This window comes from Psammomys obesus, unplaced genomic scaffold (assembly GCF_907164565.1).
Source record: "Psammomys obesus unplaced genomic scaffold, mPsaObe1.curated_primary_1811, whole genome shotgun sequence".
In the NCBI taxonomy this organism is placed as follows: Eukaryota; Metazoa; Chordata; class Mammalia; order Rodentia; family Muridae; genus Psammomys; species Psammomys obesus.
The window spans coordinates 10639177-10663024 of NW_026588752.1; the positions used below are offsets into that span (position 1 = coordinate 10639177).

The 23848-nt window shown below is 36.3% G+C and overlaps 1 protein-coding gene across 1 annotated transcript in view; it reads right to left on the reverse strand.

Moving 5' to 3' along the window:
• Ranbp17 (RAN binding protein 17) overlaps window positions 1-23848 on the reverse strand; it is a 316352-nt gene that overhangs the window by 230747 nt on the left and 61757 nt on the right. Inside the window, exon 14 of the mRNA XM_055604851.1 lies at window positions 23050-23185. Within this exon, the coding sequence (XP_055460826.1) occupies window positions 23050-23185 (136 nt within the window). The remainder of the gene's footprint in view (window positions 1-23049; window positions 23186-23848) is intronic.

Genomic DNA, 23848 nt, shown 5'->3' on the forward strand with positions numbered 1-23848 from the left:
CTTATAACCTTAAGTGGTATAACTTAAAAAGGTATGCACATATAAATAAGATTCAGCAAATCAGTGAGAAATTTACACAGTAAATGGCAGGTGTCATAGTATACTACTAACCCAAGCATGATTTTAAAAGTTAATGTCAACTCTTTAGATTTGCATCTATATAATCAAACTGTAATTTATGATTATTATGAAAAACAGTACTAAAGAATACAGGAAAATGAACTGTAACTATCCTGAGAGATAAAGAAAATAAAGATTTGGGCTCATTTCCTTAGAATCCTTTTGTTCTTTTTTCATATAGCTGAAATCTTATTACATATTTAATACTGTATACTATTTTCTATTTACATCATATCAAAACATTTCTCTCAAGTAATTTCCTGAATTCCCATAATGATAGCTATGAGGCTGTTTATCTTAAATTTACTATTACCAACTATAATGCAAGAAGGAGTGACAATTTCCTAGTAAGAGATTCCTAGATGTGGTATTACTGGATTGAAAGATACAAGCATTTTTAAAAGATACAGTACTAAGTAGGTTAGGCTGGCTTTGAACATGCTATGTACAGAAATTGCCCTTGAACTCCTGATTATCCTGCCTCCACATCCACAGTGCTAGGAGTGACACATCATACTTGGATGTACATATTATTATGGCTAATATTTGTTGCATATAGCCTAATAAAATATTAAATGAGAGTGCTCTATTTTGCTGTTTGCTTAGAATAAAAGGCAGAATGACATGGATGTCAAAAAGCCATTTAGTCAACTGGAATTTGGTTAACAAAAGAGTGGGTACGTAGCTAAACAGAGAGCAACCCAAATCAATTATGCTAGAAATAACACTTATAAGACAGTGCTGTCCTTGGTTTCCCTGTACTCTGTGGACTGGAAGACAGAACTTCTGAATTAGTGATTCAAGCTATTTCAACAATCACCTATAAAAACTACCAGTAATGCTTTTTGAATATAGATTTTTCAGTTCATCTCTATCTCTAAGAACTTGGGAGACTTACAGAAACCCACATTCAACAGTCTCTCCTCAGTCTGGCATTCTGTAAACATTTTCTTCCTTCATTTTTTGGATAGTAATCCCCTTCAATATTCGAAGAAATGATTATAAAAATACAAAATTCTAATTCCTTTCGTAAAATCAGAGAACTAATTGTCCTTGTTAAAAGTCAAGACTATCAATTTAGCTTTAGATAAACTTTTAAATGTCATACTCAAAACAGTAGATCTTTTTTTTTTTTAAACAGTAGATCTTAGGCAAAAATTAGAAATCTGAATGTGTTGCACATATAGAGTTCTTGAACATGACTAAACCGTTGAAATTCTGTCTTCACTACTGTTTATGTGTGAAAATTTGTTGGCATATTGTAACAATGAAATAATTCTCTAGAAAGCTTTCTTCACAGTTACCCAGCCTGAAGGATGAGAAGTTGCTAACTAGAGTTTGAATGAACCAAATACCCGATTTCAAATAACTACATTAACCAACCTATGAAGACCACTTTTACTTCCTTCAGCACATCCCAAGTTTTATTTCAATCACCCCTTTCATCTCAGATTTCCATAAGCAACTTTACATTCCTTTGACCATTTATTTCACTGATAACTGCTACCAACTAATGCCTTTACTATTTCATCCACTCTTCCCCCTCCTTTCTTTCTTTTTTCTTTTTTTTTTTTTTTTTAAGCAAAAAATATCTTTTAGGCACGATTAAGATTGCTAGCAAACAACTGAGTACGTAGACGGTCTTGCTTGGCCCAAGCATTTTTTTCTCCTCCCCACCCCCGACCTTTGGATTGCTAGAGGCCACACTTAATGCATATTCTGTTCTTAGAAAAAAAACTAGTCAGACTGAAATGCAGCATGCAGAGTCTTATTCAGATGGGGGATCTTAATTAGAAAGTTCTTTCCCAGAAGCTGAGAGTAGACACCAGTTACAACAGACTACACAATATAGAAAGAAGGGAGGAAGGGGTGGAGAAATGCTGGTTAACAAAACTGCTGTAACTAGAGAGTTGATAAGTTCTGCTGTTACACTGCATTGGAGAGTGACTACAACTAACAATCTTGTCGATTTCAGGTAAAGCAGTAAGAAAGGAAAACCACAAAGAAACAATAAATACCTGAGGAGAGATCTTTTTTTGCAGTTAAAACATAAATGAAAAGTAGGACTGCAAAGTAAGCTGGAGAAAAATACCATACCAACATACTTTCAGCCTGAACCTTATGAATGTGTTCTACTGGACAACATGTAACAACACATGTATATCATGAAAAGGGCCAACACTGAAATTTCTTCTTCACAAATCTCTAATTAAAAATAGCCAGAAGGCCATAAAATGATGGTCCTTATGCACAATTATTCAATTTTCATTTTTATCCCCAAATTCCATTTTCTTCACTTCCTAGAGTATGCTAATGGCCCTCAAGCAAGGTTCTCTAGGCTTGTACATCCCTGAGGACAATCTTCTGTCATTCCCCAATAAAGTCTTCTTTGGTAGAACTATCTGAGCTTCTTTGAAGACTAATGGTTGCTTAGTCATAAATTCCAAGGTCTTAAGAGATGCATAAAATAAATTTTGGAAATGTTTGAATTATAACAATGACACTTCCAAATCAAGATTTTCAAATTTTTTTCATGACAATAAATGTCTGAATACATTTACTTCTTACAAACTGTACTCTGTAACTGAATGTTTTTATTATGAATCATATTTATTTCAAAGTAGACACTTTCACATATATGAGACACAATGATTATTTCATTGGAACTTCTCATTCCGTCCCCTGTGATAGGGATGGAACCATGGCCTTGTGGGCTGTTAAGTGCTTTACACTGGGCATGCCTGCAGCACCTTACTGCTGATAGAACTTAAATCTGTACCAGTGATGAGATTATGTGCTTCTACAAATACTTTCAAAAGACTCCAGTTATAAATTCTTAAATAGTTTCTGACATAAAATACCTAGATTTAAGTTTAAATTATTGGCATCTTATCCATTTATTTCTCAAAATGACATGAAATATTTCAAGCAGTCTCTCCTCAAACCCTATGTCAATATGCATTACAAATTTCCAAGCGAGAAACAAAATATATATTAGTGTTGGTTTTTCAACTTCACTTCAGTGGGAAAAAAATCTTATAAAGGGACTAAAAAGATGCATGGCTCACCAGTTATGAGCACTTGTTGATTTTGCAGAAGACTTGGGTTCAAGTCCCAGCTCCCACACAGTGACTCACACCATCTGTAACTCCAGTTCCGGGTGAGCTGGCACACATGTGGTACACATACTTACATGCAGGCTACATATAAAGGAAAATAAATAAATCTAAAACAATTTTTAAAGAGTACTTTAAATTCTACTAAAGAGGCCTTGTCTAAAGAAACTAGTTTGAAAATACTCATTCAGATTCTGTCCACAGTCTCTTCTAAGCTAACATTTTTAGATTAGTATGTATATGTATGTGATTATGATACATTATTTAAGACAACTTTCAAATTCAAATTGTTTTGACCATATTCTTCCCCTGCCCTAAGTCACCCCAGATCCTCTCCCATCCCTACACACCCAATAATAATTTTATCTTTACAGTATACATGTTTTATAACCATATGCATTTTACTTCCTTAGCCAGCAAAACACAAACTTCTAAGACCTAAACAATGTCTTTGGGTATTTAAATACAGTGTTTTTTAACATGTAACAGTCAAGTGGCCTTTTCCTCCACTTCCTTTCTCTAAAATTTAGGTTAAGATTACAGCAGTGTGACTACGAGGCTGTAGGCAGTTACGCCAGAACCAGCCCTAGAAACAAGAGACAGAACCTGCCCCAGGGTCTTCAAGTAAGAGATTCAAAGGCTCTCAAACTTCAGTGGAGATCAGAAGTGCTTGAGTGGCATGCAAGACGAACACATACCCTCAGTGCCCGGACAGGGTATACCTAGCAGAGAGCATTAGAATTTGTGTTCAACAAGTTTTCAGCGACATAGCTTGGGGCTATTGGTCAAATTCAACTTTCTACTCTTTTACTTTGTAAACAGGTGAAAGGTAATATGGAGATATACACGACACTTTAATTTCAACCTCTTCCACATATATTTATTTGTTCATTTGTATATTTATTGAAAGCACTGGGCAGTGATTATTTCTGAAAGACAGAGTAACATTTTCAATGACTGTAAAAGGCATTCCTGCTTGCTTCTCTGGGTTTCTGTTCTCCTTCCAAACTGTTAGTTTGGTTGGTTTTAAAACTGAGAGAAGAGTGTCATAACACAATGTAATCACCAAAAAGAGCAGCACGTACTGGAACTTCAAGTTAGAAATGGCTAGTTTGAGGGATATTGCTGATGAACAGTGAATGTCATGATTACTGACCTTCAAGAAATATTTAAAAAAGCCAAAGTGATCGGTGGAAGAAACACAGAGTAAATGCAGAAAGAGATCTGAAATAACTATAAATTTAATGAGGTCATAAGTCACACTTTTGTCCTTTTCTAGAGTTGTGCCTTTAGAATAAGATATCTGGCTTTAATTCCCAAGTATATGTGGCATTAGGAGACAACGTCAACTTGGATCATCTGAAAACCTCACTACTCCTTAGCTGAAAGACATACTATTTCCAAATTCTTTGCCAAAAAATAAATTTATGATAAATTGGATAGTCATCAGCACAACCTGACAATTGTATTAAATGTCATGAAGATTAGATTACACCAAATCCCCTGAAAAACAATTCTATGATAATTTAAAATTTTCAGGGACAGAATTTCGTTAAGTCCTTTCTTAATAGCAATTATTACTACAGCATCTGCAGTGTACTAAATGTTATGCTAGGGACCTGCCCTATTTGACTTAATCATCACAACATCAAGTATCACTGCAACTGATGGGTAAGGCATATAAGTGAATACACAGGCAAATTTATGAATTCCCCAAAAGCAGCAAGGGCTCCTAAAGGCCTAGAGCTGCCTTGAGGTATATTACAATACACTCAAACTGCTTCCCTAGTGCACCACTGCGCCTTATTCTAAACAGGCAAATCCTTTCTTAACTAGACTGCTGAAAGCACCTTACTTATGTTGACAACCACCTTGGTTAGGGTGAGAGAAAGAATCATAAGCAAAGTATCTAGAACACACGGGCTTTATTTTTCCACACTGACTAGACTAGATAAGGTGACTGACTAGGTTTTACAATTTCAACCTTGAGTTCTTTCTAAACTGAAGCAAAACAAATAATCATCCTTATTTATTAAAATATATGACAGAGGTTATCTGCAGTCCTCATTATGCTGCTTTCCTAAACTCTAACTGCTAAACTTAAATGAGAGGCATTTGGTGCAATCTGAAAAATATTCAGTTCAATTAAAAGTAATTGATGCATGGTGAAATAATTCTTCCCAAAGCTGCTGTAAAATCTTCAAAAAAATAAAGCTACTTAATAATTTTCATCTCCTACAGGCTAGAGAGAAGCATTATTGCATATTAAAAATTGGAGTGTAGTTTTCCCAGAGGTAAAAGAAAGTTATTAAAACAACCTATTTATTGTTGATATAACTATCCATTTGTGCCACACAAAAAGTAACAAATTTCAGTACATTAAAAGAAAAGCTAATTAAGGCATAATTAGTATTTTCTGTATTTTGATAATTAGGGGTTAGTTGGCTATTCCTTTTCAAATTTCTATTTGATGTACCCCGACAATGGCTTTAATGAGGAACTAACGCTATCGAATCCCTCATGGCAGAGGAGTTTAGTGACCACTACTACATTACTTTCATTTATCACTGCCTCTTTACCTATAAATTAATCTAGCCCTGTAGCTATGCTGATCTACTTTATATCAATTTCTTCATCCATATCAGCTGAATATGTATGGCATTAACCTCATTTGCTAGTTGAGAAAAGCAGAATTAAAATGAGATCTAATTTCTCGCGCACAGCACAATTTCAAAACTGCCTGCTAATTTCCACCACCTGTCAGTGTGAAAAGCCTTTACTTTCTTGTAATTAAATAAAACAGTATATTTTTTAGCAGCTTTGAAAAATGCTAATCTTTCAAAACTGTTCAGTGATCATTAATCATTAGGACAGTAAAAACAATTTCAGAATGCTCATCTATCCTTTGTTTCAGGAAAACAAAAATTTTGTCTCTTCAAAGGACAGAAAGAATTAAATGTAACTGATTTAAAAATTAGCTGTTATATTTCACTCTACTGAAGTCTGTACTTATGTGGCTTGTTAACATGGTAGTAAGGAGTATTCCATAACCTAGGAATACCTAGCATGAGAAAATAAGCAGAAATACAAAAGCATACATTTCTTTCATAATTCAGTAAAAATTAATAAATGTACACTGTAATCATTTATGGGATGTAGAACCTACACTTATAAGACTAAATACAGAAAACGTGGAGAATAATTGCTGACACTGTTAAATTTCTATGTAATAAGCTGACCACCATATAAGAACTTAGACTGCGTCAGATGAACAGAGTTAGAGCTCTTCAGACTTAGACAATCATATTTCAGCACTTTCAGCTGGACTTAACTAAATTTCCTAAAAATATGAAAGTAGAAGGTAAAATTTCTAGGTGATAGTAAAAGAAGTAGTCCCTGTGCTCATACTAAAAAACAGCAAATCAGCGCTACAGCCTTGACAGGTTTTTTGCTAACATTTTAGCTTTTACTGTTTGTAGCATTATCAATACTAAAAGGTTATATTAATCATTTGCAACTTGGCTTAATATTCCCACAGTTCTCAAAAAGCTGAAATTTGTTAGCTTTACTACTTATATACTAGATAAAAGCACAAAACTAAAATAAACATAGCATGTAGTTGAGGAAAAAATAAACACAAGCTGGCATGGTATGTCAGTAAAATGTTTTCTTAATATCAAAGTGTCGTACTAAGCATACTCATTATTCAAGCTGGAATGAGTCAAACTAGGACCCCACACTAACACTACTCTAACTTCCCAGCCCAAATTATAAGGCATTAGTACATAGATGGTTAACAACTAATACCAGAGCTTCTAATTATTAAAAAAAAAAAATTAAAGTAAAATAATGCCCAATATTCCTCACTTACAAATGTGAGAAACATTTGACACTATTATGATTGCTGTCTATTGAAATCTATTGTAGATTTCTTTTGAAAATTCTTATTTGCAAATTAATAGTTAATATGACTTTTTTATGTTGTCATGTAGGTAAAAATCAATTCATCAAAATATGTATTAGGGCTCAAGAGTCAAAGAAGAATAAACAAAACTGTAATATGATTGCTGCAAATGGCAACTTCAGGCCTTCTGTAGCACAAGTAGGATGGATTCATTCTCCCCTGGATCCCCATTAACAGCCTACTTTAAAAGGATTACAAGCAAAGGAAAACAAATGGCATTCAGAAATGCAGCAATCATACTTTGGCATATTTCTAGAGATCTGCCTATGTCTTTATCATGGAAAAAGACAAAGGCAGAAATATACTCACACTTGACTTTCTTTTAAGCAACTAGTATATTTTTAAGGGCAGAATCTCACCCAAAACTTCGAAATTGAAAGTTGCCAATTTCCATCTTACCAACTGCTCCACAAGGCTTTTTGGAAGTCTCTGAATTTTAAACAAACCTGTTACTGCCCAGGAAAAGCTAGCCTATGTGTAATTTCTATTAAGAACCAAACACTTAAAAAGTTACATGAGAAAAATAATTAAGAAATATAAAAATTTATAAATTTTATAAAAATTACATGATTTTTAGTACTAACAAAGATTTTATCACAGTTGATATACTACCTGATACTTCATTTGCTATTTTTGCTACTTCAATTATTTAGAACCATATAAAAAAAATCAAACATCCTAAGTTATAGTAAATAAATATGAAACAAGATACTCAGGAATCTACCTAACTTTGAAAAACATAACAGTCAGCAAAGTATAAATATCAAACAGAACACAAAGTCATTTGAAATGTAAGATAGCACTTTATAATTTATCCATAGTGTTCAAATTTTTATGAATATTTTAGATTTTATAATCATTAAAAAGAAATTTTAAATGAGACCAAAACATGGATTTAAAATATCGTGGCAAAATGTTATCAAAAAATGTTCAGGTGACACCACATGGGATGGGTGTCAAATGACAGCGCATTTAATGGCGTGACAGATAGTAAAAGTTAACTTTAAAAGGGATCCAATGCCTGCTTTTTCAGTTTAGCATCTTATACTTCTCCAGTGTATATCATAATCTTAGGTACCCCCCAACTGCTAAAACTTCAACTACAGATTTATTTGTTCTAAAACTTCTTGTCTAATGCTTAATGTTCTTCAATCAACACGTGCATATAGGGAATTAATACTTCAAGGTTTAACTTAGTAATTCCACTTACATTGTGAAGATAATTTTTTAAAACATACAAATCAATATAGGCCTTTACTTTGCCTTCCTAAATACTTTTTAAGGTTATGGAATGACTGACTACCTGACTGCTAAAAAGAACAAATCCCTTAGCAATAAAGCAATTCTCTTAAACCAATGTATTACAGGTACTATGTCAAAACATATTAAATGAATTTACAGAATTTAAGCAATCTGAAAACATACCAAAAACTTTTAAAATTTTAAAAACACTTAAAAGTTCCCTAAAGTCATTCAACGTTAATCCTAATAATTAAGCTACAAAAGTAATCTTAATGTCACAGGCACTTTGCCCCTCTGACCCTATAATCTACATGATGTTTGCCATACTAGAATATTTAGAATATTTATTGTTTAAAATGTTTTAAAGCTGCAACTTATTTTTTAACCAAAATGAAAATTCTATTTTCCTAAAAAAATATGTATCAAACACAAACATAAATTTTGCTAACAATCAAAATATATCCAAGTACCTAGAAACAGCAACTAATTTATAATTTCCATACTAGATTATATACATAGGTGTAACAGTCTCTTTAAGTTACTAGTATGTTTTTCTACTTCATTAGTCAAGTGTTTTCCTACTCAATTTAACAGTAACTGGTCACAGCATAAGGTAAGAGAGAGCCTGACAACTGTAGGGAGAGAATGCCATCTGCTGCTCCATGTGTGTACTCAACAGTGGGAAAACGATGGACAATGAAAACGATTGCCAAAACCCTTTTCAGATTCCTGTTTTTATTTCCGGCAATTTGAAAAGACATTAATGAACACTACATTGTTAATGCAAGTTTTCAGTTATTCCACAGATTTATAAGGGTAGGATATGCTGATAAATCACTAGTCCATGTTTACAAAATGGTTTTTACTCAAATACTGAGAAACAAAGGTCCAAGGGGCAGGATGCTTGCCCAGTCTTAGGAGTTATTTCTTACTTATAAGCTCCTATAATTCTCTACTTATGAATGTGATCTACACTTAAAATGATCATATAATTTATCCTACAAGAAGGGACAACTTCTGAGAACAGAAACTGAAGCTATTAGTAATGTTAACAACTATCAGGATGTAAATATTTGTTAAACTTTTGAGTGTACAGCACCACCCAATTTATAAGTCTAATTTGTCTTCCCTCTTTCTTGAACCGGAACCTTGAGAACCTTCTTGAAAAGGAAAGCGAAACCCTTCACTGGCGCTGCAGCTGTCCAGCACCATTCATGGAATGCCTCTCGAGTCCCATTTAATTGTCATGGTATTCTTGTCAAAAGTATCAATGTTAGGAGCAATATCTGAACACCTATCTTTACCGATATGCCTATTCCTGGACGTGTGGCACACTGTCCTCATTGTTGCTTTATAAAAAGTTTCAAATTAAAGTATGGCCCTTTCTGTGTTCTTCTTTTCCAAGAGTGTTATGGTTGTTCTGGGTCCTTTTCATTGAGAATGCTAGGGTATGCTTGTTGATTCCTGCAAACAAGGCAGCTGAGATAGTGGCAGACAATATGCTCAAAGTGTCGATCAACTTGCTGAGTGCTCCTTCTTTCCAACATTAAGTTTCCTAATGCAAGATCCATGGATATTCTTTCCCACTGAAAGGGGAGACAAGGTTTGTCTCTGTGTCTTCTTGCTGTCCTGGAACTCACTCTGTAGCACTGGCTGGCCTTAAACTCAGAGATCTGCCCCCTTCTGCCTCACAAGTGCTGGGATTAAAGGATTGTGCCCACACTTCCTGGCAAAAGCCTTTTAGTTTTCATTTTATAAACCTTATACTTCTTTTGTTACATATGATTTTATATATTAAATCATTTTTGAAATTATGCTAAAATAGGACATTTGCTCATTTTTTGTTTTGGTTGATGCAAGCAAACTGAACAGATCTTTCCTTCTTTCTTTCCTTCCTTCCTCCCTCCCTCCCTTTCTTCCTTCCTTCCTTCTTTCTTTTTGATGCAGTGTTTTCCTGGGTGGCTCAGGAGAACACAGAATTTGTGACTGAGTCCAAAATAGCTCAAATTTGTGATCCTCCTGCCTCAAACTCCTAAAGGCTGGGATTATAGGCATTAACCTATGCTGGACTCAAATATTTTTTTAATAATCTCTTGTATAGTTACTGATATTGTTATATACTCCACACTTACTAGACTATTAGTTCCAGTGGGTCCTTATGAATTTTTTCAATATATAAGGATATGTAATTTGCTAACATGAATGGTTTTATTTCTTCTTTCTAGACTACATACCTTTTACTTCAATTTGTTAATATCCCTGGCCAGAACCCCCTTCACAATGTTTAACGGAAGTCCAAATAGTAGCCATTATAGTCTTGCTCTTGGTGTTATACGGTGCTGGATTTTTTAAATGTAAAAATATTTTTCCACATTCATATAGGAATGCGAGCTTGCCCTTGCTTCAGTTGCTGACAGTATGCTGTTCAAACTAGACAAGTGGGACAAAGAAGTGAATTTCTGAGCTTTGCCAAGACAAGGTAGGCAGTCCTTCATAATTTACTGCTTCACAGAAAAGTCGTCATATGCTGGGCCAGAAGGCTGAAGATGATGGCCCAACATTGCAGAGGACGTTTGGGTGACTGTCCAAGGAGCCGACAGACAGTCTTTCTCATTTCTATGGTTTTGGAAGCTGCTTACTGTGCACTTGCTATTTGCTCAGGTAAGCTTTATGCTCCTCAGGTCTCTGGTGGAGATGGTTATAGTTTCACAATTACGCTTACATTGTTTAGGATTAAGAAAATGTTTTAAGGTCTAAAAAGATATTTATAGGTTGATAAATGCAAGTTAAGATAGAAAGTAATTTTAAGTACAGAACTTTGAATAGGGTAGATAGTACTTTCTCCAAGGTTGCCAAATATAAATGGACTGTGCATTGCAAATGTAACTCTTACCTTATAGTTTTCATTTTGTTCTTATTGTATATAGTTTATTAATGTAAAAGAAAGAGCCTTTTCAGCTCAGTCTCGAAGTGGGTTCCCTAGTAATGGGAACAGGGACTGTCTCTGACATGAACTCAGTGGCTGGCTCTTTGATCACCTCTCCCTGAGAGGGGAGCAGCCTTACCAGGCCACAGAGGAAAGCAATACAGCCACTCCTGATGAGACCAGATAGTCTAGTCTAGGGTCAGAGGGAAGGGTAGGAGGACCTTCCCTATCAGTGGACTGGGGAAGGGGCAGGGGAGAAAAAAAGGAAGGGTGGTGGGGTTGGGAGGGGACGAGGGTGGAGGCTACAGCTGGGATACAAAAAGAACAATTTATAATTAATAAAAAAATGAATATTTTTAAAAGATTAAAAAAAGAGAAAGAGCCTTTTATTGGACTAAAGGGGAGAGATGTTGGAGGATGTTTTTTGTACACTGTGTATTCAAATGCTGATTTCTATGCCCAGAGATCTGGTTGCAATGGGACGTTGGCATTGTCATTTCTATAAAGCATCTCCTGTCTCAATGTAGAAACATTGTTCTCCATTACTTCTGATTGTTTAATAAAAAGCTGACCAGCCAAGAGCTGGGCAACTTCCAATCCCAGTGAAGGGGTACCAGGGGGAGAACAGAGAGAGAAAGGAGAGTCAACATGAGGAAATTGATGAAGAAGGAACAGCCAGGGCCAGACAAAGATGGCAGGTAATGAACCATATGGCTGGGAAGTAGGAGAGGCCAGCACAATCGAGTTAGAATACCTCAGTATCTTCCCAGCTACAGGGCCTAAAGAGTTTAATAAATATATAGGTCTCTGTGGCATTATCTGGGAGCTGGGCAGGCATAGGAAAGCCCTTATGTTTATTTTACATGAGCTTTTAAAGATGATTCTTTTCCGAAGTTGATTTGGTTGTCTACTATTTGTGAGAATTAACTAGGGGATTTATGTTAAGTCTGTGCTCTCTGAAGGTTCTGTATCATATTGAGTTACCTTCAGGCATGTGTCTTTAAGGAACAACTGGAATCAACTGCTCACAGTATTCTATTAGAAACTCGTTTCTTCTGTAGCAGGTTCCTAGGTTGTTTCCTGTTTTCTTTCTTCTGATGTCCATCCTCTTTGCCTTTCAGGATGGGGATTGAACATTTTAGTTAGGGTCCTCTCTTTTGCTTAGTTTGTTTAGATGTACAGCTTTTAGTGGGTTTATTCTATATTGTATGTTTATATGAGTGAGTATATACCGTGAGTGTCTTTTTGCTTCTGGGTCAACTCACTCAGGATGATCCTTTCCAGGTCCCACCATTTACCTGCAAATTTCATGATTTCCTTATTTTTCATTGCTGAGTAATATTCCATTGTATAGATGTACCACAGTTTCTGCATCCATTCTTCAGTTGAGGGGCATCTGGGCTGTTTCCAGCTTCTGGCTATTACAAATAAAGCAGCTACAAACATGGTTGAGCAAATGTCCTTTTTGTGTACTTGAGCCTCTTTTGGATATATGCCTAGGAGTGGTATGGCTGGATCTTGAGGAACTAGGCTATTCCTAGTTGTCTGAGAAAGCGCCAGATTGCTTTCCAGAGTGGTTGTACAAGTTTACATTCCCACCAGCAGTGGAGGAGGGTTCCCCTTTCTCCACAACCTCTCCAGCATGTGTTGTCACTTGAGTTTTTGATCTTGGGCATTCTCATGGGTGTAAGGTGAAATCTCAGGGTTGTTTTGATTTGCATTTCCCTAATGGCTAATGAGGTTGAGCATTTCTTTAAGTGCTTCTCTGCCATTCAATATTGCTCTATTGAGAATTCTCTGTTTAGCTCTGTTGCCCATTTTTTAAGTGGATTACTTGGTTTGCTGCTTTTCAGCTTCTTTAGTTCTTTATATATACTGGATATGAGTCCTCTGTCAGATAAAGGGTTGGTGAAGATTCTTTCCCAATCTGTAGGCAGTCGTTTTGTTTTGATGACGGTGTCCTTTGCTTTACAGAAGCTTTTCAGTTTCATGAGGTCCCATTTATTGATTGTTGCTCTTAGCGCCTGTGCTGTTGGTGTTCTGTTCGGGAAGTTTCCTCCTGTACCAATGAGTTCTAGGGTATTCCCCACTTTTTTTTCTAGCCGATTTAATGTGTCTGGTTTTATGTTGAGGTCTTTGATCCACTTGGACTTCAGTTTTGTGCAAGGTGATAAGTATGGATCTATTTTCATTTTTCTAATTGCAGACATCCAGTTGGACCAGCACCATTTGTTGAAGATGCTATCTTTTTTTAAACTGTTGCTCTATAGTACAACTTGAGATCAGGGATGGAGATACCTCCAGAAGATCTTTTATTGTACAGGATTGCTTTAGCAATTCTCGGTTTCTTGTTATTTCATACGAAGTTGAGAATATTTCTTTCCAGGTCTGTAAAGAATTGTGTTGGCAATTTGATGGGAATTGCATTGAATCTGTAGATTGCTTTTGGTAAAATGGCCATTTTTACTAAGCCATGAGCATGGGAGATCTTTCCATCTTCTCATATCTTCTTCTAATTCTTTCTTCAGAGACTTGAAATTTTTTTCATATAAGTCTTTGACTTCCTTGGTTAGGGTTACTCCGAGGTACTTTATGTCATTTGTGGCTATTGTGGCTATTGTGAATTGCTTTCTCAGCCCTTTTGTCTTCTGTATACAGGAGTGCTACTGATTTTTTTGAGTTAATTTTGTATCTGGCCACTAAAGAGGACCTCTGAAAGCCAGACGAAAAAAGGAAACAACCTCGGAACCTGCCACAGAGGGCCTCTGAAAGCCTCTGCAGTGCAGACTGTCAAAGCAGATGCTGAGCCTGATGGCCAACTGATGGGCAGAGTGAATGGAATTTTATATAAGAAGTGGGAAATAGTAAGAGCTGGAGAGGACAGGAACTCCACAAGGAGAGCAACAGAACAAGAAAATTTGAACACAAGGAACTTCCCAGAGACTCATACTCCAACCAAGGACTATCCGAGCAGATAACCTAGAATCCTGACAATGCAGCCACTTCTGATGAGAACTGATAGACTAAGATCAGAAAGAAGGAAAGGAGGACCTCCCCTATCAGCGGACTTGGGGAGAAGCATGCATGCAGAAAGGGGGGGAGGGTGAGACCGGGAGGGGAGGAGGGAGGAGCTTATGGGGGAATACAAAATGAATAAAGTGTAATTAATAAAAAAAACCAATAATAACCAGTGACAGAGTCTATCATGAGTGTGAACTGCCAAAAGCAGAGGAGGATTTCATTCTAGAATCTTAGGATAATAAAACAAGTAAAAGTAAAATCACTTCAAAGAAATAATAACATCTTGTTTACAAGCCAATAAAAAAATATGATGTTTTGGAAAAAAAAAAAAAAAAGAAACTCGTTTCTTAGAGGTCAGCAGTAAAGAAACTATTTCATTTTTCAATTCAGCTTTCTGAGCCCCCTACTTTCCCTTTTCCTCTTGCCAAACCGCATGAAAGTTTGTTGGTCCTAAAAACAACTGCTACTCTTTTTTTTTTAAAAAAAAAAAAATTGTTTATTTTTTTTTCAGGCTTTTTTTTTTCAATTTTATTTTTCTTTTTAGTTACATTTTGTTAACTCTGTGTCCCAGTTGTATCCCGCTCCCTCATTCCCTCCCCAACGCCACACTCCCTCCCTGGTCTCCTCCCTGCCCCTTTCCAAGTCCACTGATAGGGAAGGCCCTCCTCCCCTTTCATTTGATCCTGTTTTATCAGGTATCTTCAGGGCTAGCTGCAAAGTCCTCCTCTGTAGCCTAACAGGACTGCTCCTCCCCTGGGGGGATGGGGAGGTCAAAGAGCCTGCCCTTGAGATCCTGTTAGAATAGTCCTTGTTCCCCTTACTTTGGAAAACTACTTGGTTACTGAGCTACCATGGGCCACATCCAAGCAGAAGTTCTAGGTTATATCCATAGATGGTCCTTGGTTGAGTGTCAGTCCCAGAAAAGGCCCTGTGCCCGGATATATTTGGTCCTTGTAGAGCTCCTATCCTTTCCATATCATACTAACTCCCCTTCTTTCATATGATTCCCTGCACTCTGCCAAGGGTTTGGTTATGAGTCTTAGTGTCTGCTTTGAAACAGTGCTAGGTAAAGTCTTTCAGATACCTTTTGTGGTAGACTCCTGTCATACGTTCACTGCACATCCCATCTGTCTTTCTAAATGAGGATTGATCATCTTCGCCCGTGTCCACTTTCTTGATTATCTTCTTTAGGTGTGTAGATTTCATTATGTTTATCATATCTTGTGGGTCTATATAAGCGAGTATATACAATGTTTGTCTTTCTCCTTCTGGGATAATTCACTCAGAATGATCTTTTCTAGATCTCACCATTTGCCTGCAAATTTCATGATTTCCTCCTTTTTGATTGCTGAGTAGTATTCCATTGTGTAAAAATAGCACAATTTCTGTATCCATTCCTCCACTGATGGACATCTGGGTTGTTTCCAAGTTCTGGCTATTACAAATAAAGCTGCTACAAACATGGTGAACAAATGTCCTTGTTGTGTACTTGAGCAAATTTTGGGTATATACCTAGGAGTGGTATAGCTGGGTCTTGAGGTAGCACTACTCCTAATTGTCTGAGAAAGCACCAGATTGACTTCCAAAGTGGTTGTACCAGTTTACATTCCAACCAGCAGTGGAGGAGGGTTCCCCTTTCTCCACAACCTCTCCAGCATGTGTTGTCACTTGAGTTTTTGATCTTGGCCATTCTCATGGGTGTAAGGTGAAATCCCAGGGTCGCTAATGAGGTTGAGCATTTCTGTAAGTGTTTCTCTGCCATTCGATGTTCCTCTTTCAAGAATTCTCTGTTTAGCTCTGTTCCCCATTTTTTAATTGGATTACTTGGTTTGCTGCTTTTCAGCTTCTTTAGTTCTTTATATATACTGGATATGAGTCCTCTGTCAGATAAAGGGTTGGTGAAGATTCTTTCGCAATCTGTAGGCAGTCGTTTTGTTTTGATGACGGTGTCTTTTGCTTTACAGAAGCTTTTCAGTTTCATGAGGTCCCATTTATTGATTGTTGCTCTTAAAGTCTGTGTTGTTCTGTTCAGGAAGTTGTCTCCTGTGCCAATGAGTTCTAGGCTGTTCCCCACTTTTTTTTCCAACTGATTTAGAGTATCTGGTTTTATGTTGAGGTCCTTGATCCACTTTGACTTTAGTTTTGTGCAGGGTGATAAATATGGATCTATTTTCATTTTTCTGCATGTAGACATCCAGTTGGTCCAGCACCATTTGTTGAAGATGCTGTCTTTTTTCCATTGAATGGATTTGGCTTCTTTGTCAAATATCGAGTATTCATAGCTGTGTTGGTTTATTTCTGGGTCTTCTATGCAGTTCCATTGATCCTCCTTTCTGTTTCTATGCCAATACCATGCAGTTTTTATTACTGTTGCCTTTTGTATAGCTTGAGATCGGGGATGGAGATACCTCCTCCAGATGATCTGTTGTTGTACAGGATCGTTTTGGAGATTCTGGGTTTTTTGTTTCTCCATATGAAGCTGAGAATCTTTTTTTCAAGGTCTATAAAGAACTGAGTTGGTATTTTAATGGGAATTGCATTGAATCTGTAGATTGCTTTTGGCAGGATGGCTATTTTCACTATGTTAATCCTACCAATCCATGAGCACGGGAGATCTTTCCATCTTCTGATATCTTCTTTGATTTCTTTCTTCAGAGACTTGAAGTTTTTCTCAAACAGGTCTTTCACTTGCTTGGTTAGAGTCACACCAAGGTACTTTATGTTATTAGTGGCTATTGTGAAGGGTGTTGTTTCCCTAATTTCTTTCTCAGCCTTTTTGTCTTTGGTATACAGGAGGGCTTCTGATTTTTTTTAGTTGATTTTGTATCCTGCCACTTTGCTGAAGGTGTTTATCAGCTGAAGGAGTTCTCTGGTTGAATTTTTGGGGTCACTCATGTATACTATCATATCATCTGCAAATAGTGACACTTTGACCTCTTCCTTTCCGATTTGTATCCCCTTGATCTCCTTTAGTTGTCTTATTGCTCTGGCAAGGACTTCACGTACTATGTTGAAGAGGTATGGAGACAATGGGAACAACTGCTACTCTTATCACTACTACTATTTGGGACTTTGAATACTTTATTCTTGTTTTAAAAATCTCTATTTAATTAATTTGTATCTGTCTTTATTACTTCCTTTCTTCTTTTGAATATACTTTTTTCTAGTGTTTCCTAATGTGATATGGTGGCTGATCTGAGATTTCTTTTATTTTCTTATCACAATATTGGAACTTAGCCCATATATCCTCAGACTCTACACAACCAGAATTACAGACATTTACCACTATGCCCACTTTTTTTTTTTTCATTTATTTATTGTTGGAAACAGGGTCTCATTATGAAGCCTTGGCTGGCCTGGAACTTGCTATGTAGATCAGGGATAGAAGGAACATACCAAAACATAGTAAAAGCAATATACAGCAGGCCTGTAGCCACATCAGACTAAATGGAGAGAAACTTAAATTAATCCCACAGAAATCAGGGACATGGCAAGGCTGCCCACTCTCTCCTTATCTCTTCAACATACTTCTTGAAGTCCTAGGTAGAGCAATAAGACAACTAAAGGAGATCAAAGGGATACAAACCGGAAAGAAGAAGTCTAAGTATCACTATTCACAGATGATATGATAGTATGCATAAGTGATCCCAAAAAGTCTACAAGCTAACTTCTTCAGCTGATAAACACCTTCAGCAAAGTGGCTGGATAGAAAATTAACTCAAAAACAAAATCTGAAGCCCTCCTATATATATAAAAGACAAACAGGCTGAGAAAGAAATTAGGGAAACAACACCCTTCACAATAGCCACAAATAAACTTCAAGTCTCTGAAGAAAGAAAATGAAGAAGATATCAAAAGATGGAAAGATATCCCATGCTCATGGATCCGTAGGATTAACATAGTGAAAATGGCAATTCTACCAAAAGCAATCTATAGATGCAATGCAATTCCCATCAAAATACTAACAAATTCTTTATCAACCTTGAAAGAGCAATTCTCAATTACATATGGAAAAACAAACAACCAAAAAAGAACCCAGAATAGCTAAAACAATTCTGTATAATACAAGATCTTCTGGCAGTATCTCCATCCCAGATCTCAAGCTGTACTATAGAGCAACAGCAATTAAAACGGCATGGTACTGGCATAGAAACAGAACGGTGGATCAATGAAATCAAATCAAAGACCCAGAAATAAACCCACACACCTATGGAAACCCAATTTTTGACAAAGAAGCCAAATCCATACAATGGAAAAAAGACAGCATTTTCATCAAATGGTGCTGGTCCAACTGGATGTCTATATGCAGAAAAATGCAAATAGACCTATATTTATCACCCTACACAAAGTTAAAGTCCAAGTAGATCAAAGACCTCAACATAAAACCAGACACAGTAAATCTGTTAGAAGAAAAAGTGGGGATGAGCCTTGAACTCATTGGCACAGAGACAACTCCCTGAAAAGAACACCAACAGCACAGGATCTAAAACCAATAATTAATAAATGGGACCTCGTAAAACTGAAAAGCTTCTGTAAACCAAAGGACACTGTCATCAGAACAAAACGATGACAGCCTACAGACTGGGAAAAGATCTTCACCAACCCTACATCTGACAGAGGGTTAACATACAGAATATATAAAGAACTGAAGAAGTTAAACAACAGCAAGCCAAGTAATCCAATTAAAAAAATGGGGAAAAGAGCTAAACAGAGAATTCTCAAAAGAGTAATACTGAATGGCAGAGAAACATGTGAAAAAATTCTCAACATCATTAGTCATTCAGGAAAGATTTCACCTTACACCCATCAGAATGGCTAAGATGAAGAGTAAACTCAAGTGACAACACATGATAGAGAGGTTGTGGAGAAAGGAGGACCCTCCTCCATTGCTGGTGGGAATATAATCTTGTACAACCATTTAGGAAATCAATCTGCAGCTTTCTCAGAAAATTAGGAATATGCTACCTCAAGATCCAGCGATACCACTCCTAGGCATATACCCAAAAGATGCCTCACCATTCAATAAGGACATTTGCTCAACCATGATCGTAGCAGCTTTATTCATAACAGCCAGAATCTGGAAACAACCCAGATGTCCCTCAGTTGAGAAATGGATACAGAAATTGTGGTACATTTACACAATGGCATACTACTCAGCAATTAAAAACAAGGAAATCATTAAATTTGCAGGTAAATGGTGGGAACTAGAAAAGATTATCTTGAGTGAGGTAATCCAGAAGCAGAAAGACACATATGGTATAATATAGGATAAACATACTAAAATCTATAGTCCTAAAGAAGCTAAACAACAAAGAGGACCCTAGGGAAGATACTTAATCCTCATTCAGAAGGGCAAACAAGATAGACATCGGAAGTAGGAGAAGACAAGGAAACAGGACAGGAGCCTTCCACAGAGGCTCTGAAAGACTCTACCGCCAGGGTATCGAAGAAGATATTGACACTCAGGGTCAAATTTTGGGCAGAGTACTGGAAACGTTATATAAGAAGAGGGAGATAGAAAAACCTGGAGGGGACAGGAACTCCACAGGGAGACCAACAGAGTCAAAAAAAACCTGGGCACAGGAGGCATGTAGAGACCGATACTCCCACTAAAGCCCATGTATGGAGAGGACCTAAACCCTCTGTTCAGAGGAAGCCCATAGGCTGCTCAGTTTACAAGTGGGTTTCCTGGTAAGGGGTACAGGGGCTGTCTCTGACATGAACTCAATGGCTGGTTCTTTGATCACCAACTCTTGGGGGATGTGGACTGGCAAGGAGAAGATGATGCAGCCAGCCTTGATGAGATCTAATAAACTAGGGTCAGATAGAAGGGGAGGAGGTCGTCCCCTATCAGGGGACTAGAGAAAGGGCATAGGGGGAGAAGAGGGAAGGTGGGTGGGTCTGGAGGAGACAAGAGAGGGGGCTTCAGCAGGGATACAAAGTGAATAAATTGTAATAAGTAAATAAATTTTAAAAAAGAGATAGACCGCTCTAATTTCCTTCTTATACTTGGCTTTAATGCATAGTAGATACGTATTAGCAGTAAGTTCATACTGAGTATAAATAAGCAACCTTTCCAGCACAAATCATGTCATAGAATGGAATAAAGCATCCAGAGAAAAGGGTGTAAAGTGAGCAAAGTTTGACCATTGGAGAAATTTATCCTGTAAATAATAAGAACCAGTAAAGAATTTTAAGCACAGGGGTGGGTGGATAACTGTCAAAATGTAAATCCTTCAAGAAGAATGATAAAATGTACCTAACTTGCTGGGAGACAAAAATAAATTGTCATAATACTTACAAAGACAACTGCACATTCTAATAAAGTTAGAGACATGCACTCTACAACTTAGCATAACTTGTTATTTCTTCAAGCTCTTAAACATGCAAGAAGTGATAAGAACAAGGAAGGATATTTACAACAGAATTGAAGAACTGTAAATAGTGCATGTTATCATCAAGAAAAACTGGGTACATAATATCACAGTAACACACTGTATTGCCATTCAAGTATAATAAATAAATCCACATGCCTTATCACAGATGAACCTCAACAAGAGAACTTAGCATAGCAGGCAAGTTATTGCAGATCCCAATTGCAAACTAGTTTCATCTAAAGCTAATAAAATTGTATTGTGTGTACCAATACATAGAAACATAAACAAAGAACAGACTCACAGATGACAATAACACAAAATTTATGACATCTACCTTTGGGCAAAATGTGATACAAAAATGACAATGAAAATAGCAACAGGGTCGTCAATGTTTAATTTAAAATGCAGAGGTATGAAGCCAAAAATACCAAAGCATTGTGACTAGACCAAACTGGGTAATAGGATGGTAAAGGTTACTACATTTCCCTCTCATTTTCCATGAACACTGAGTGTCAGAATGAATAATGAAACAGTGAAGAAAAAAAAAAAAAAAAAAAAGGAAAAAAAAAAAGCCAGAAACGGGTTACAATTAAAATCCTTTTAAAATCAGTGAGAAGCAATGAACATGCAGGAAATAATTCAAGAGAAAAGGGTGGACACAGAAACTTAGAAAATAAACCACCAAAATCAGGAGGCTGACAGATATAGAAGTACAATGAAAAAATTTTGGGCTCATTAAATGTAATCCTTCCTGAATATCAAAAAGCAAGAAAGGTTTTTACAACAAAGTTCCTATATGGAAGAGTCCATTCAATGTCCCAGTGGAAAGGTACAACACAGGCTAATATAGCAAAGACAATGACAGGAAAGGCTTTGGATAAGGCAACCAATCAAGTATGAATCCAAATGCGAAACACATGTATTCAAGCATTCAAAGTCTCAGTTTCCATGTTTATAAAATAGAAACTGTTAACAAAATAAGTATTTCCATATTGGTTTTATGAGAATCAACTAGATAGTATTTGTCAAGTTCTTAGCAAAGAATCTAACAAAGATTGACTGTTCAATAAATGACCAGTTTGATTTGCAGCTTCTTTTCTACTTACGGGATACAGTTCTAACACAGGTATCATTGACAACGCTTTGGTGAACCTACCTTGGCATCTGAACTATTTACTTATATATTATATACTACATTCTATGCAAGTTTTTGGAAAATTGTCAAGCTACAGACTGGAGAGACTGTTAGTGCTTAAATGTCATATATATTCAAGCAGAAAGTATCATTTCTTTAAAAGGTAAAGAAAACTGTACCTGGAAGTCTATCCTAAAGGAAAATCAGTCAGTCTTTTTTTCTCTCCCTCTCTCTCCTCCCTTCACGTTCCCCTTGCCCCCACTTTTCATACCATGCATTAAATCGAGGGCCTTATTATGCTAAGCTAGTACTTAACCCTCATACTACGCTTCTAACTCCATAAAACAGTCTTAAGGTCAAATAGTGTTTTGCAACTAGTAAATAGAATTCTGGATTTAATTTCCATATAACCTACACACATCTTTCCTGATATTTTAGATCATCTCTAGATTATGTACAATATGTACAACCAGTGTTATTATAACTTCAACATGTTTTGAGGGAATGATGACAAGGAAAATGTCAAAACATGTTTAATACAAATGCAATGTTGTTTTCAACGCCCAGTTATTTGGACCCATGGATGCAGAATGCATAAACACAGAAGGATGTGTATATTCCTATGGATTCCCTTGTTCTCACAAAAACACCCTCAATAATCTTTTCTTATGTCTCTGAATCAATTTATCTAAAAGTTGCTGATGTTAACCTTTTAATTATCACATTACAAGTACTCCAACATTACAATGATTTAAATGTTGTCTGTTTACATCTAAATTCGGCTAGTCAACATGATTCATATAAGCATGCCAAGGAATGTCTGAAATATACTGGAAATTGCTTTAAAATCCACCCCCAACCCTCAAAACTATTAAAACAGCAAAGCTTGTTTCCAATCTTGAAATATAAAAGATATTATCTATTAAGGTGTTTTTTAAAATACAAAGTACTTAATGACTGTCCACATAAAAGTATTATTTCTCTAGAGAAATGATAAATGTATATATAAACAAGTAAATTAATTTTAAAATGTGTTTCAATACCAATTCAACAGATGAAATCAGTTATCAATTACATTCGTACGATGTATCACAGACCTATGTTCATCCCCAATATCATGCTGAGGCTTTCCAATAGTAATGACCTACCTTTGAGGTTCTTTGAAGCTGATCGCCAACATATGTTTTACGAAACTGATCCAAGAACCAGAGAATTGCAAGTTCTATTTTCTCGTTGGTGCGGCGAGGCAATCTGGTATCCATTAACGTTATAAGCTGAAAAACACTTTCCATTAAGGGGAAAAAGAAAACCGTTTAGTACAAATTCTCTGCGAAACAATACTGAGGTATTTATTACAAGCATATAATCACTCTAAAACGTGAGAAAAATACCAAAGTACACCCAGAAAATGTTATTTAAAGCATATGAAATTTGACCTTTATAAGACACAATTAGTCCATTTTCTCCTAGTCTTTATAATATTACTATAAACCTCCTACAGGTGAGCACATACATACTATTCTACTAAAGTGGCAATACAAATATATGACTTGTACATATAAATACATTATATAAAAGTAAATATTCTTGTATCTTCAGTAAATGTTCTCACCTTGTATTTATACATATCTCAAAATCATGATTCAATTCTTTAAAATTAATAATCATACTTATAAAATTACATTCAGTACTCTATTACCCATTAAATTATTATCTAAAACATATAAAAATATTGACAAAAATTTTTTAAAGAAAATCAAGCTGTATGTGTACATAAAACATGGTACTGGCTAGGTACAGTGGTGCATGCCTTTAATCCCAGCACTTGTAAGACAGTGGTTGGTAGATTCTGAGTTCAAGGCCAGCCTGGTCTACAGAGCAAGTTCAAGGACAGCCAGGGCTACACAGAAGAAGGGAGGGAGGGAGGGAGGGAGGGAGGGAGGGAGG